Here is a 14391-nt window from a genome sequence, read left to right as displayed (position 1 = left end):
AATAAAAACAGGCCATACATGACTAAAATTAAGGACCCGTAAAGATCATTGGGGCATCAGTGAAATTATAAAAAAAATGTATTTTTATTCAATTGTTTAATATATGGATAATATTTGATTACCGAAATTCATCCGAAACTAAAAAGGAAATCTGACTGACCTCCCTTTTCGCTGCTTATTTGTGGATTATTTGTGGCCTATTTTGTCATCATATTATATATTCAAGAAACATGGGATGCGATGGAGGAACCATTCCTAGAAGAGACGAGCTTGTTAGAGTAAAGAAAAAACCGGAACAGGTACGTATGACAAAAATTCAGAAAATGTCGATGTTACAAAAATTTGTCATATTCCTGACAGATTCCTGTTTGTTTACATTTGGGTTTTTGATTATGTGATTACTTTTTATTTTATTTGTTAACCAGACCAAATAATTCATAATCATTTTAAATAATTTAGGATTGGTTTGGGTTATTTCATTGTTTATCAGCTTATATTGTTTAAAAAATAATTAATGATTATGTGATTACACATTGATAAAAAAAATGTGATTTTGTGATTACTTAGACACCCCCATGAGGGACCTCAAGAGTTGAACAATGTCCTATTGATTTTATATCATGATGACTGTGAGGACATGCGGTCGGATGTATTGTTCAGTTGTTCATTTTGTGTTGTCGCCTCAGTGATTTTTGTCGAGCCTGCGACTTTTGTCGCAGGAAACTCGACATAGGGATAGTGCAGTCTTCACGCCGAGTGGCAGCCCAGGCAGCCTAGGCTGGTAAAATTGCTCTCGGGCCTGTAAAAATCAGACCTACAGGCCAACAGAATCTAACTAAAAAATTTCAAAAATTGAGCTGCGGGCCTGTAGAATCCGGGTCCGTCCGCCCTAGTTACTGTTCGCCCTAGTTCCATTTCGCCCTGAGACCGTTCGCCCTGATACCTGTTCGCCCTGGGTACCTTCGCCCTGATTTTTATTTTTTATTACAGTGTTGTGTTGTGTGTATTTCATTGAATATGTTGAAGTCAGTCTACAATTTCGCCGAATATTTACGATGTATTGTGTTGTCTACAGCTAGCTGCTGCTAGGTTATATATTCCTGTAAATTTCAGGACTACAAGATATTTTGACTTCAAGGTATTGAGAACTAAGTTAGTATCTGTATGTAAATACGTTACTAGGAAATTAGTTTTTGTGAATTTCAGCACTACATTGTATTTTTAAATGTAAAACAACTGAAGACTCAACTATTTGTATGTAATTGCATATTTTGAAGTCTGTTTAAATTCACTGAATATTTACTTATGATGTATTACGTGTTGCTGCTTCTGGGAAATAAGTGTCTCGAAAATTCAGCACTACATTGTATTTTTTTAATGTAAAACAACTGAAGACTTAACTATTAATTTGTATGTAAAGTTATTATGTTGTCTTTCTGCTACCAGGATAAGGTTCTGTGGATTCAAAGTATTTGGCATGGTTGTCGGACGGCTTGTACAGTTTGGCAATCACTTTCAAAAAGTGTGTTGTTGTGATGACATTGCCCATGTACTGGTCCCATGCCGTCTGGATCTTCTCTTCCAGGATGGTGTACTTCTTATGGATATAACTGTAGGTCATTGCCATGTCTGGCGTCTTTGTAAGCTTGAAAAGTTATACTGAAAATTGAAATTTGATATTATAAATATTATCACATGTGAACAATATAATTTAAAACATCAATATAAAACAAATAACTAAGAAGGAGTGACCATTACCGTGATTGATAATAATTTTATATATAAATCTACTTGTACTAGAACATAATACTAAATATGAGAAAACATTCATACTAACGTAGTTATATATATATATTGTCTTATTTTATCCTAATATATTTATTTAAGTTCATTAATTATATATATGGATATATACTGAAGACCGTACATTGACCTATAATGGTTTACTTTTATAAATTGCTATTTGGATTGAATTTGTCTCATTGGCACTCACACCACATCTTCCTATAGATCCTGATGATAGTTGCACAAAATTTTATATATTTATCAATTGAAACACTTACCAGTGCCACACAATCTATGCTGCCATCTCTCACATACGTCACATGATACTGCATGTTGAATAGGTCGGACCTCTCTGTCACACGAAATACACATGTACACTTCCATAGTTTATGGAATAATGCACCGGTTCCATAATCCAATTCCATATATACCAAATTTGTCAAAACACACTGAGATCAAAGAAGCCAAGCTGCGAAAATAATTTCCCTTTCATGTCTAACAATTTGTACATCAGTGTTTTTACCCATCCAAGCTGACTATTTTATTTGAGAAAATTTTTATTTTCATTATTAATCCCTCAAAGACAATTCATATAACAATCAGTGATATCAAAGAATTTCAAATTATACCTAATCAGCAATCAAAATTCAATCAACAGTAATTAAAAGTAATTATAAAATAAAGTGTATCAATGTAGCAGCCAACCCGAATTTTATTTAATTAATATTCTGTATTCAGCTTTTAATAGATAAACATAAATTTTAATGTAAATATGCATTTCTTTCATTAATGTAACATATACATATCATTAATGAGAATAGGGCGAACGAACTCAGGGCGAACGGAACACCAGGGCGAACAAACTCAGTGCGAACGAACCTAGGGCGAACATGTAATTAGGGCGAACAATCCCGATACCGGGCCTGTAGATCTGGAAGTTCAGCGTGAAGACTGATAGTGATGCGGCTAAGGCGGCAGCGGTGTTAGCTTTAAAAGCTTTATATTTTAGAAGATGGGAGATCTGAATGCTTCATACTTTGTATATGGATGCCTCATGTTACGAAGTTTCCGTCAGTCACAGGTCCAATGTCCTTGACCTCATTTTCATGGTTCAGTGACTACTTGAAAAAAAAGTTAAGATTTTTTGTAATGTTAAATTCTCTCTTATTATAAGTAATAGGATAACTATATTTGGTATGTGCGTACCTTGCAAGGTCCTCTTGCCCGTCAGACAGTTTTCACTTGACCTCGACCTCATTTCATGGATCAGTGAACAATGTTAAGTTTTGGTGGTCAAGTCCATATCTGAGATACTATAAGCAATAGGTCTAGTACAGGTCTGTGTATGGAAGCACTGTAAGGTGTACATGTCCAACTGTGTAATCTGACCTTGACCTCATTTTCATGGTTCAGTGGTTATAGTTAAGTTTTTGTGTTTTGGTCTGTTTTTCTTATACTTTATGCAATAGGTCTTCTATATTTTGTGTATGGAATGGTTGTAAGGTGTACAGGTCTACCTGGCAGGTGTCATATGACCTTGACCTCATTTTCATGGTTCAGTGGTCAAAGTTAAATTTTGAGTTTTGGCCTTTTTTTCTAATACTATATGCAATAGATCAACTATATTTGGTGTATAGAAATATTTCATGATCTACATGTCACTCAGTCACGCAGGTTTTATTTGACCTTGACCTCATTTTTAACGGTTCATTGCTCAGTGTTAAGCTTTTGTGTTTTGGTCTGTTTTTCTTTAAGTATAAGCAATAAGTCAATTTTATTTGCTGTATGGAAGAATTGTTTGCTGTATTTGCCTACCTGGCATGGTTCATCTGACCTTGACCTCATTTTCATGGTTCAAAGGTCAATGTTTAGTTTTTCTTGGTTTATGTTAAGTTTATGTGACAGTTGTAATAAAGCTTTATTATTAGGACTATCAACATAATATCAATGATTAGTAAAGAAGGCAAGACATTTCAGTGTGTGCACTCTTGTTCTTGTTTAACTGGTATTCAATCTATAAATAGGTGGACATTATCAAGTGCAAAATAACATTCCTTATCGCTTGTTATAAATTCATCTCTTCAATGAATACTCATAGAATTATTTTTTTAGAACTTACATTTGAAAATTAATATTTTTTGTGGTTAAAAATATATATATTTATAAGTAAAAAAATCATTGATATAAATATCTATACTAAAGTACAGAAAAAAAGTGTTATTTAAAGCATACAGGAGAATATCTCAAGAATGTTTTGCTGGAAATATGAATGCTTACTCAAATCCAATCTATTAGAAAATCAAATTATTTCAGAAGGTTGTCCACCATACACATTGCACTATAATTATTGACTAGTTGAATAGAGTGATATAATACATAACAACAAACCAGTGTATACTGATTTGTATCACTACAATATGATAGACTGTGAGGTTGTCAAGAACTAACTTGTGGTCATTGTATTTTCAGTACTTCAGTACTTTGATTAGGTTTTTATTTGTTTAATATAAACACTTAAAATGTTGATTTTTGACAAAATTTTCAACATTTTTTTTACAGGAATAATATAAAAACCTTTAAGTGACTAATAGTTTACATGTTTCATGATAATTATAAAATTTACCACTAAAAGTTTATGTTAAACGGATTGAAAATATATTTATATTCAGGTGAATTATGACACAACCTGTTGTTATTCATATTGTTTACTTTTTAATATAAAAACTGTATCTTTTTACAGAAACATCCAAATACTCTAATAAAGCTGATAATTTATCTTATTAGAGATAGTAGTCTATTCATTTTCTCAACCCATCCCACTAATATTTATCCATGTAATTGTCTGATACTAAAACAACAGAAAAATCAAAAGTGAGACAGAATTAATTCTCATGAAACCTGTAAAACCTAGCCAATACTATTTTCAATTCAAAGTGCATAAACACTCTATTAATAATCTCTCTTGAATATTTTATTCTATGGAGTACTACCTTGAACTTGTTTCACAATTTCACAAATACTGAAAAGCTCTTTTTCTCCTGTAGTGATAAACATGATACAGGGGTTATGTTATTTGACCAATTTATTGACTAATTTATTATGTTGTTAACTATATTATGTTTCTCTTGTTGCTCACAATGTGTGCATGAGTGTATTAGTAATAAACTTTTTAATCTTGTTTTACATTACAGAAAAATAAAGTAGCAGATTTAGCTGCGAAATGGAAACTATGTGCTATAACACAGGAACCCCTTAGAACACCAATTATGGGATGTGAACTTGGAAGGTACATATAAAATACAGAAGGGATCATCAACTGAATAGTTTTAAACAAAATGGTTTAAATGGAATCAACTGTAAACAAATGAGCAGACCACTAAAATATGTTGATACATTGTTTAACCAATGACTTCATAATATTTTGAAATTAATTGATGGTTAAGGACTTTCACATATTTAATCATCATGATTATAGTAAAAACTATCTAGTAGTACTAGTATTGCTACTTTCAATCATTATTATTAGTATTAAACTTTTGTCTACCTTTATGAAACAAAGTCTGCACAAAATTAGTGTTTTTTAAAATTTAAGTTGTTGATTAGAAATAAAACATTTATTGAGTTTACCTACAAATTTATTTCAACAAAGTTTAAAAGATCCTTATTACAATACCTGTTCTTTTTTGCTTCATTTCTTTCAATGTTTATTTCTAGGCTTTATAATAAAGAGTCCATCCTAGAGTTTCTGATTGACAAGAGCAAGTTCGAAAATGCATCTGGTTTTGCCCATATTAGAGGACTAAAGGTAGGTACTTCATGTGTTAAGAAGTGTTTATTCTGTTTTTGTCGAGCCTTCGACTTAAGTCGAAAAAGGGAGACTAAGCGATCCTACATTCCGTTGGTGTCGGCGGCGGCAGCGTTCACAAATATTCAATCTGTGGTTAAAGTTTTTGAAATTTTAATTACTTTCTTAACCTATACTGGATTTCTACCAAACTTGGACAGAAGCTTGTTTATGATCATATGATAGTATCCAGAGGTAAATTTTGTAAAAATAAAATTCCATTTTTTCAGTATTTTACTTATGAATAGACTTAGTTTTTTCTGCGGGAAAACATAACATTCACTCTGTGGTTAAATTTTTTAGAATTTTAATAACTTTCTTAAACTATCCTTGGTTTGTACCAAACTTGGACATAAGCTTTTTTATGATCATAAGATAGTATCCAGAAGTAAATTTTGTAAAAAATAAATCCATTTTTTCAGTATTTTACTTTTAAATGGACTTACATACAGTCTGCAGTTAAAATTTTCAAAACATTTATTAGATTCCTTAACTATCCTAGATTTTTACAAAACTTGGACAGAAGCTTCTTACAATTATAAGATAGTATCAAGAGGAATATTTTTATTGATTTTTACCTCATTTTTGTTGCGCCTGCGATTTACAGCAAAAGTAGGCGAGACACTGGGTTCCGCGGAACCCTTACAAATTTTTAAAATCATGGTGAACATTGGCCTAGTTTGCACTTTGTTTATTAATGCGTTACTGAATTGAATGAACCAGCTACAAAGGATACAGTATCTGCCATCACATCAAGTCACATCCATCAACTGTTTCACAAATCTTTTCCTCTGAAACCACTGGGCAGTTTGCAATTAAAGTGGATCCTATCATTTGACCAACAAATTTGAAAATCATGTAAAGAGTTATGGTATTCTTTAAGAATTATGGTTGTTGAGCCTAAATACAATGTACCATCACAAATGGTTGCCATCATTAACGCAGTCTAGATAAAATATCATTAAACAATTATTAATTATTTTAGGGTTATTCAATCAAAAAATTTATAACCCCCATTAGAAATTGTGTTTTATCATTTCAACTGCCAGGTAAAACTATGTTTAACAAAACATGGTATTTAGTAGGTAAATGTATGTCTAACAAAACATGGTATTTAGTAAGTAAAACTATGTTTAGCAAAACATGGTATTTAGTAAGTAAAACTATGTTAAACAAAACATGGTGTTTAGTAGGTAAAAGTATGTCTAACAAAATATGGTATTTAGTAGGTAAAACTATGTTTAACAAAACATGGTATTTAGTAGGTAAAACTATGTTTAACAAAACATGGTATTTAGTAGGTAAAACTATGTCCAACAAAACATGGTATTTAGTAGGTAAAAGTATGTCTAACAAAACATTGAATTAAGTAGGTAAAACTATGTTTAGCAAAACATGGTATTTAGTAAGTAAAACTATGTTTAGCAAAACATGGTATTTAGTAAGTAAAACTATGTTAAACAAAACATGGTATTTAGTAGGTAAAAGTATGTCTGACAAAATATGGTATTTAGTAGGTAAAAGTATGTTTAACAAAACATGGTATTTAGTAGGTAAAACTATGTGTAACAAAACATGGTATTCAGTGTTGTCAATTGCTCATGAAACATTTAATGAGATAACTGTTGCCATCCAACATGACCTTTTACCACATGAGAACATACCATAAAGAAGGGGTATGTACACTAATCAATCTACTGGGACAAATTAATATATAGGACTAACTAGTGGTAAATAGTTGTGTTGATGCTGTTTCAGGTTGGGAAACAGGAAAACATTTATTTTTTTAAAGAACTTAACATAAGCATAAGTAGGAATTAAAAGACATAAAAGTTTGGTTCATACTGCAGGGGAAGAAAATGTTATACCATAGTACAGTAATTTATTTAAATGTGTTTTGTCTTAACTTGTATCAGTATGATCACATTTTATTTGTAGGATGTTAAAGAATTGAAACTCACAGACAATCCAGCCTACCAAAAAGAAACAGCAAAGAAAGGTGATTCATATATAGACACACAAACCTCACCTTATATATGTCCAGTAGTTGGACTGGAGATGAACGGAACATATAAGTAAGTTTACCAAAACATGGTATTCAGTAGGTAAAACTATGTTTAACAAAACATGGTATTTTTAGGTAAAACTATGTCCAACAAAACATGGTATTTAGTAGGTAAAAGTATGTCTAACAAAACATCATATTTAGTAGGTAAAACTATGTTTAGCAAAACATGGTATTTAGTAAGTAAAACTATGTTTAGCAAAACATGGTATTTAGTAAGTAAAACTATGTTAAACAAAACATGGTATTTAGTAGGTAAAAGTATGTCTAACAAAATATGGTATTTAGTAGGTAAAACTATGTTTAACAAAACATAATATTTAGTAGGTAAAAGTATGTCTAACAAAACATGGTATTTGGAAGGTAAAAGTAAGTTTAACAAAACATAGTATTTAGTAGGTAAAAGTATTCTAACAAAACATGGTATTTAGTAGGTAAAAGTATGTTTAACAAAACATGGTATTTAGTAGATAAAAGTATGTCTTACAAAACATGGTATTTAGTAGGTTAAAGTAAGTTTAACAAAACATGTTATTTAGTAGGTTAAACTATGTCTAACAAAACATGGTATTTAGTAGGTAAAACTATGTCTAACAAAACATGGTATTTGGAAGGTAAAAGTAAGTTTAACAAAACATAGTATTTAGTAGGTAAAAGTATTCTAACAAAACATGGTATTTAGTAGATAAAAGTATGTCTTACAAAACATGGTATTTAGTAGGTTAAAGTAAGTTTAACAAAACATGTTATTTAGTAGGTTAAACTATGTCTAACAAAACATGGTATTTAGTAGGTAAAACTATGTTTAACAAAACATGGTATTTAGTAGGTAAACGTATGTCTAACAAAACATGGTATTTAGTAAGTAAAAGTAAGTTTAACAAAACATAGTATTTAGTAGGTAAAACTATGTTTAACAAAACATGTTATTTAGTAGGTTAAACTATGTCTGACAAAACATGGTATTAAGTAGGTAAAACTATGTTTAACAAAACATGGTATTTAGTAGGTAAAACTATGTTTAACAAAACATGGTATTTAGTAGGTAAACGTATGTCTAACAAAACATGGTATTTAGTAAGTAAAAGTAAGTTTAACAAAACATAGTATTTAGTAGGTAAAACTATGTTTAACAAAACATGGTTTTTAGTAGGTAAAACTATGTTTAACAAAACATGGTATTTAGCAGGTAAACGTATGTCTAACAAAACATGGTATTTAGTAAGTAAAAGTAAGTTTAACCAAATATAGTATTTAGTAGGTAAAACTATGTGTAACAAAACATGGTATTCAGTTTTGTCAATTGCTCATGAAACATTTAATGAGATAACTGTTGTAACAGTGTTTCAAGATTTGGTTACTGTTTTGATATGGAAAAAGCTTTTATTTGAAAGACATAACATTCCACTTAGTAAATTTTTTAAAATTGTCACTTCCTGAATTGTGTAATTTGTACTCTTTAAATCCAATTGAATTCCTTGAATTGCATTTTTTTCGTTTTTCCAGATTTTGTTTTGTATGGAGTTGCGGATGTGTAATGTCTGAACGAGCTCTAAAAGAAATCAAATCTGAAATATGTCACAAGGTATGAATTGTAATTCTTTCCATTCTTGTTAGCTCTTAAATCCTTTCTTTTTTTCATAAGAACTAATTTCCAGGTCATACCTCTCACTGCAATCAAATTCTGTTATTCCAAATTTGTTTGTCTGTTTAAATTTGCTTCTTCTTTCAAAAGGAACTCTCTAGCACCTGTTTTAAAATGAATTATTCCATGGGACTTTGGCATCAGTATTATGAAAACACTTCTTACATGAAATAATTATATTTGCATTGTAGTGTGGTAAACCCTATTCCACAGATGATATGGTTGTTCTGAATGGTACATAATTTTAAAAATGATATATATATTTTCTTTGTAGTGCGGTAAACCCTATTCTACAGATGATATGGTTGTTCTAAATGGTACAGAAACAGATGTTGATGAGTTAAGGTCAAACATGGAGAAAAGACGAGAACAAGCCAAGCTTGCTAAGGTATTTGATATTTCCTGGCCACCTTGAAGCTCTCATGAAACAAGATTCCAATTATCTGGCAAACAAAAATTTGATTAATATTTTGAGAAAATATATGTATCAGATACAACAGTTGATAATAATATCTTTTTATGATAAAGTTTGAAACTGGATGATACATATATAATCAGGAAACAAAATTAGGGTAGATAAGGGTCTAAATTTTTTTACAAATAGCTGCTGATGATGGTTGTAGATTTTTTTACTGTTATCTGAAATTAGCAAATTTGATGCGTAAATTTGAATTCAATTGTTTTACTTACCATTTCAATGAGAAAAAATTATGAATTATTTTATGTAACATCTTTTTGAGATAAAAAAAATAATGGAAGCCATTGAAGACATGATGCACTGTCATGTATGTACCTAGTGATGTTTAGGAATTCACTGTTTCAGATTCTAATTCATTCTGGGTAATATATCCAAAAACGTACACCAAATGTTGTGATTGGTTTAAAGTATGATAAACAATAGAAATTCAACCAATGACATAACATTATTTTCATTTTGGTGTACTGACAATGAGATTACCAATAGGCCTTAAATTCTGAAAAGGCGTATTTTGGTCAGATGTTTGAACTCCATTTTTCCCCTATGTTACATTGAAAAATATTTTGCCTGATTACACCCATTTTTAGCTCACCTGGCCCAAAGGGCCAAGTGAGCTTTTCTCATCACTTGGCGTCCGTCGTCGTCGTCGTCCTGCGTTAACTTTTACAAAAATCTTCTCCTCTGAAACTACTAGGCCAAATTAAACCAAACTTGGCCACAATCATCATTGGGGTATCTAGTTTAAAAATTGTGTCCGGTGACCCCGCCAACTAACCAAGATGGCCGCCATGGCTATAAATAGAACATAGGGGTAAAATGCAGTTTTTGGCTTATAACTCAAAACAAAAACCAAAGCATTTAAGGCAAATCTGACATGGGGTAATATTGTTAATCAGGTTAAGATCTATCTGCCCTGAAATTTTCAGATGAATCTGACATTCCGTTGTTAGGTTGCTGCCCCTGAATTGGTAATTTTAAGGAAATTTTGTTGTTTTTGGTTATTATCTTGAATATTATTTTAGATAGAGATAAACTGTAAAAAGCAATAATGTTCAGCAAAGTAAGATCTACAAAAAAGTCAACATGACCAAAATGATCAGTTGACCACTTTAGGAGTTATTGCCCTTTATAGTCAATTTTTAACCATTTTTCGTAAATCTTAGTAATCTTTTAGAAAAATCTTCTCCCCTGAAACTGCTGGGCCAAATTATTTGAAACTTGGCCACAATCATCATTGGGGTATCTAGTTTAAAAATTGTGTCCGGTGACCTGGCCATCAAACCAAGATGGCCGCCACGGCTAAAAATAGAACATAGGGGTAAAATGCAGTTTTTGGCTTATAACTCAAAAACCAAATAATTTAGAGAAAATCTGACATGAAGTAAAATTGTTAATCAGGTCAAGATCTATCTGCCCTGAAATTTTCAGAAGAATTGGACAACCTGTTTTTGGGTTGCGGCCCCTGAATTGGTAATTTTAAGGAAATTTTGCTGTTTTTGGTTATTATATTGAATATTATTATAGATATAGGTAAACTGTAAACAGCAATAATGTTCAGCAAAGTAAGATCTACAAATAAGTCAACATGAATGAAATGGTCAATTGACCCCTGTAGGAGTTATTGACCTTTGTAGTCAATTTTCAATCTGCTTCCTTTGTTTAATATTCACATAGACCAAGGTGAGCGACACAGGCTCTTTAGAGCCTCTAGTTATTTTCATACAAGCAGGGGTTAAAAAATCCACTAGCCCGACGCCCGGGACTAGACATTTACGTCTCGGGCAACCAAAACTTATAACCCAGTATGCCCGACGGACTAGTAACAAAAAATTCTTGGCTTGTCTAAAATAGAAAGTGGAAAATCCCTTCATCACTTTTCTGTCTTAGCCAATCAGATTCAATTACGTCATCCGGGATTCCAAGAATTTGAACTGGTTTGTACAGGTCCTCACCTCATGCACAGTAACATGTTTAAAAAATAGAACAAATAACTCCGGGTGGCCCAGTATCATGTATTGATCGCAGTTATTGTACTTTCAATATCAATTTCTCGTTATATGTTATAACGGGGATATTTTTCATTGGTTCTGTCGAGTTTTTCAATTAACGGTACCGGGGGGTATAATGTATTGATAGGTATTGATCCATCTAGACTCTGGTCGGACAACTGTTTAAGCAGGGAGCACAAAACTTTCAATGCAACAAAATATATCAACATATTTTACTACGGCAAGCGCAGAAACTTCATCAACTTCAAGTTCAAAGCGAAAATCGGCAAATGAAGGGGATTCTAATGAGGCTGATACATCTAAAAAAAAAATAGAAAGTACGATCGGGACAAGCGAAAAAGAACGTTCATAGCGACATGGAATGAAAGATTCCCGTGGGCAAGGTCGATTGTTGAGGATGAAAAGCCCGAGACTGTCTACAAATGCCCTTTCAAAACATGACACACATTCCCTTTCAAAACATGACACACATTCCCAGCGTCTTATGCAGCACACCCTGAGTGATTTGTAAGTTATACTTGGGCTAGCAGGTTGGTTTTGATGGGCTAGCAGTTCTTGAAACAGGGCTAGTAAAATCCTCCTGCCAAAAAGTCCTGGGCTAGTTAGCTGTAACAAATTTTTTTAACCCCTGACAAGTCTTCAATAAATTATAAAACTTCATTTACAGAAGGCTAAAGGAAAATATTGCAGATAAAAACTAAAGGCAACAGTGGTACCGCTGTTCAGAACTCATAAATTGATAAGAAAAAACAAATCCAGGTTTCAACCTAGCACTGAGAGAAACACATGAAATATAAGTGGAGAACAATGACACAATGAAATGTAACACAAACAGAAACAAACTAAACATTAGACAAAATCCAATGAGAATGACAAATATAGCATCAAAACTAAAACATGAATTTGGGATAGAAACATTTATTTTAGCATTTTAAATGTCTTAGGGTTAAGTATTGTAATCACATGTTACTAAAGTTAATCTTACTTACTTGTAGAAATCAAAGAAAGCACAGAAACACAAAGTTACTGATGAAACACAAGCAACAGGTAAAATAATATTTAACTCATATTTTTATATTGCATATTATTGCTAAAAAATATAAGTAAAAGTCAACTGTCATATTTGGCGGGAACAACATTTTTGGCAAAATATAGCTTTCAAAGAATAATTAAGCCTTCATAACAAGCTGTCACTTTTAAAAGTCATATTTTATTTTGGTAATTTTGCTTTATTTCAGAAATAAATGGTGAATCTTCAAGTAAACAACCCAAAGTGGAGACAGCATCTTCAAGTGCATCATCCAGTGGAATACCAAGTACAAATGGAAAATTGAACAATGGAATTTCAGATAAGAAAATTAGATTGCCCAATAAAACGTCAGATTCCAAATTGAAGATGACCAATGGAAAACAAGGAGACAAAGCTGAAAGTATTCAGAAAGACACCACTACAACAGATGTATACAAATCTCTATTTACAACATCAAAAAAGGCAAAGAATCAACAGTCTGCTCACTGGGTTACATTTAACCCGTTTTATAATTAAAGGCCAATTGTTTGTTCTTTATGATGAAAGTCCTGTGTGGTTATGGTATGATATGGTTAGGGAGTATAACTATGATTTTCAATGATGCTTACATTTATTGTAATGCTTTTGTTTTTCTTACAAAACTCTTGAATTTGATTTTATAAACTTATTGTTAGCAGTGTAGAAGGTAAAATTCACTGTTGTTTAAATTGTATGTTTATATATTAGCTTGATATTCCATTATCAGATTAGTTTCAGTATAATTAATAATTTACTTGACTCAGAGTAGTTTCTTTTTAGCTCACCTGGCCCGAAGGGCCAAGTGAGCTTTTCCCATCACTTTGCGTCCGGCGTCCGGCGTCCGTCGTCTGTCGTCCGTCGTCCGTCGTCGTTAACTTTTACAAAAATCTTCTCCTCTGAAACTACTGGGCCAAATCAAACCAAACTTGGCCACAATCATCATTGGGGTATCTAGTTTAAAAAATGTGTGGCGTGACCCGGTCAACCAACCAAGATGGCCGCCAGGGCTAAAAATAGAACATAGGGGTAAAATGCAGTTTTTGGCTTATAACTCAAAAACCAAAGCATTTAGAGCAAATCTGACATGGGGTAAATATGTTAATCAGGTCAAGATCTATCTGCCCTGAAATTTTCAGATGAATCGGTCAATCGGTTGTTGGGTTGCTGCCCCTGAATTGGTAATTTTAAGTAAAATTTTGCTGTTTTTGGTTTTTATCTTGAATATTATTATAGATAGAGATAAACTGTAAACAGCAATAATGTTCAGCAAAGTAAGATCTACAAATAAGTCAACATGACCAAAATGGTCAGTTGACCCGTTTAGGAGTTATTGCCCTTTATAGTAAATTTTTAACCATTTTTCGTAAATTAAAGTAATCTTTTACAAAAATCTTCTCCTCTGAAACTACTGGGCCAAGTTAATCCAAACTTGGCCACAATCATTTTTGGGGTATATAGTTTAAAAAATGTGTGGCGTGACCTGGTCAACCAACCAAGATGGCCGCCACGGCTAAAAA

The 14391-nt window shown here is 32.0% G+C and overlaps 2 protein-coding genes across 2 annotated transcripts; one reads left to right on the top strand and one right to left on the bottom strand.

The window, feature by feature from the left end:
• Positions 1-23: 23 nt before the first annotated feature.
• On the top strand, positions 24-13484 carry LOC134692893 (replication termination factor 2-like). The gene is made up of 8 exons (XM_063553522.1): positions 24-299; positions 4977-5071; positions 5500-5590; positions 7568-7704; positions 9201-9279; positions 9614-9727; positions 12822-12873; positions 13065-13484. Exons 1-8 carry the CDS (start codon positions 231-233, stop codon positions 13370-13372), a joined length of 945 nt encoding a protein of 314 aa, XP_063409592.1. The 5' UTR covers positions 24-230; the 3' UTR covers positions 13373-13484.
• Positions 1424-2698, bottom strand: LOC134698568 (uncharacterized). Its single transcript, XM_063560502.1, has 3 exons — positions 2064-2698; positions 1792-1796; positions 1424-1645 (listed from the first exon to the last, which is right to left on the bottom strand). Exons 1-3 carry the CDS (start codon positions 2167-2169, stop codon positions 1424-1426), a joined length of 333 nt encoding a protein of 110 aa, XP_063416572.1. The 5' UTR covers positions 2170-2698.
• Positions 13485-14391: the final 907 nt, after the last annotated feature.

This window comes from Mytilus trossulus, chromosome 1 (assembly GCF_036588685.1).
Source record: "Mytilus trossulus isolate FHL-02 chromosome 1, PNRI_Mtr1.1.1.hap1, whole genome shotgun sequence".
NCBI lineage: Eukaryota > Metazoa > Mollusca > Bivalvia > Mytilida > Mytilidae > Mytilus > Mytilus trossulus.
The sequence above is the reverse complement of the archived record's forward strand: the minus strand, read 5'-3'. Positions and strand labels throughout refer to the sequence as shown.

Bases quoted from the DNA above. Each gene is read 5' to 3' on its own strand.
- LOC134692893 (XM_063553522.1), top strand. From the start codon at position 231: ATGGGATGCGATGGAGGAACCATTCCTAGAAGAGACGAGCTTGTTAGA. The intron at 5,072-5,499 runs GTACATATAAAA...GTTTATTTCTAG, and splicing joins ATGGGATGTGAACTTGGAAG to GCTTTATAATAAAGAGTCCA. The intron at 9,280-9,613 runs GTATGAATTGTA...TTTTCTTTGTAG, and splicing joins AATCTGAAATATGTCACAAG to TGCGGTAAACCCTATTCTAC.
- LOC134698568 (XM_063560502.1), bottom strand. From the start codon at position 2,169: ATGGAAGTGTACATGTGTATTTCGTGTGACAGAGAGGTCCGACCTATT.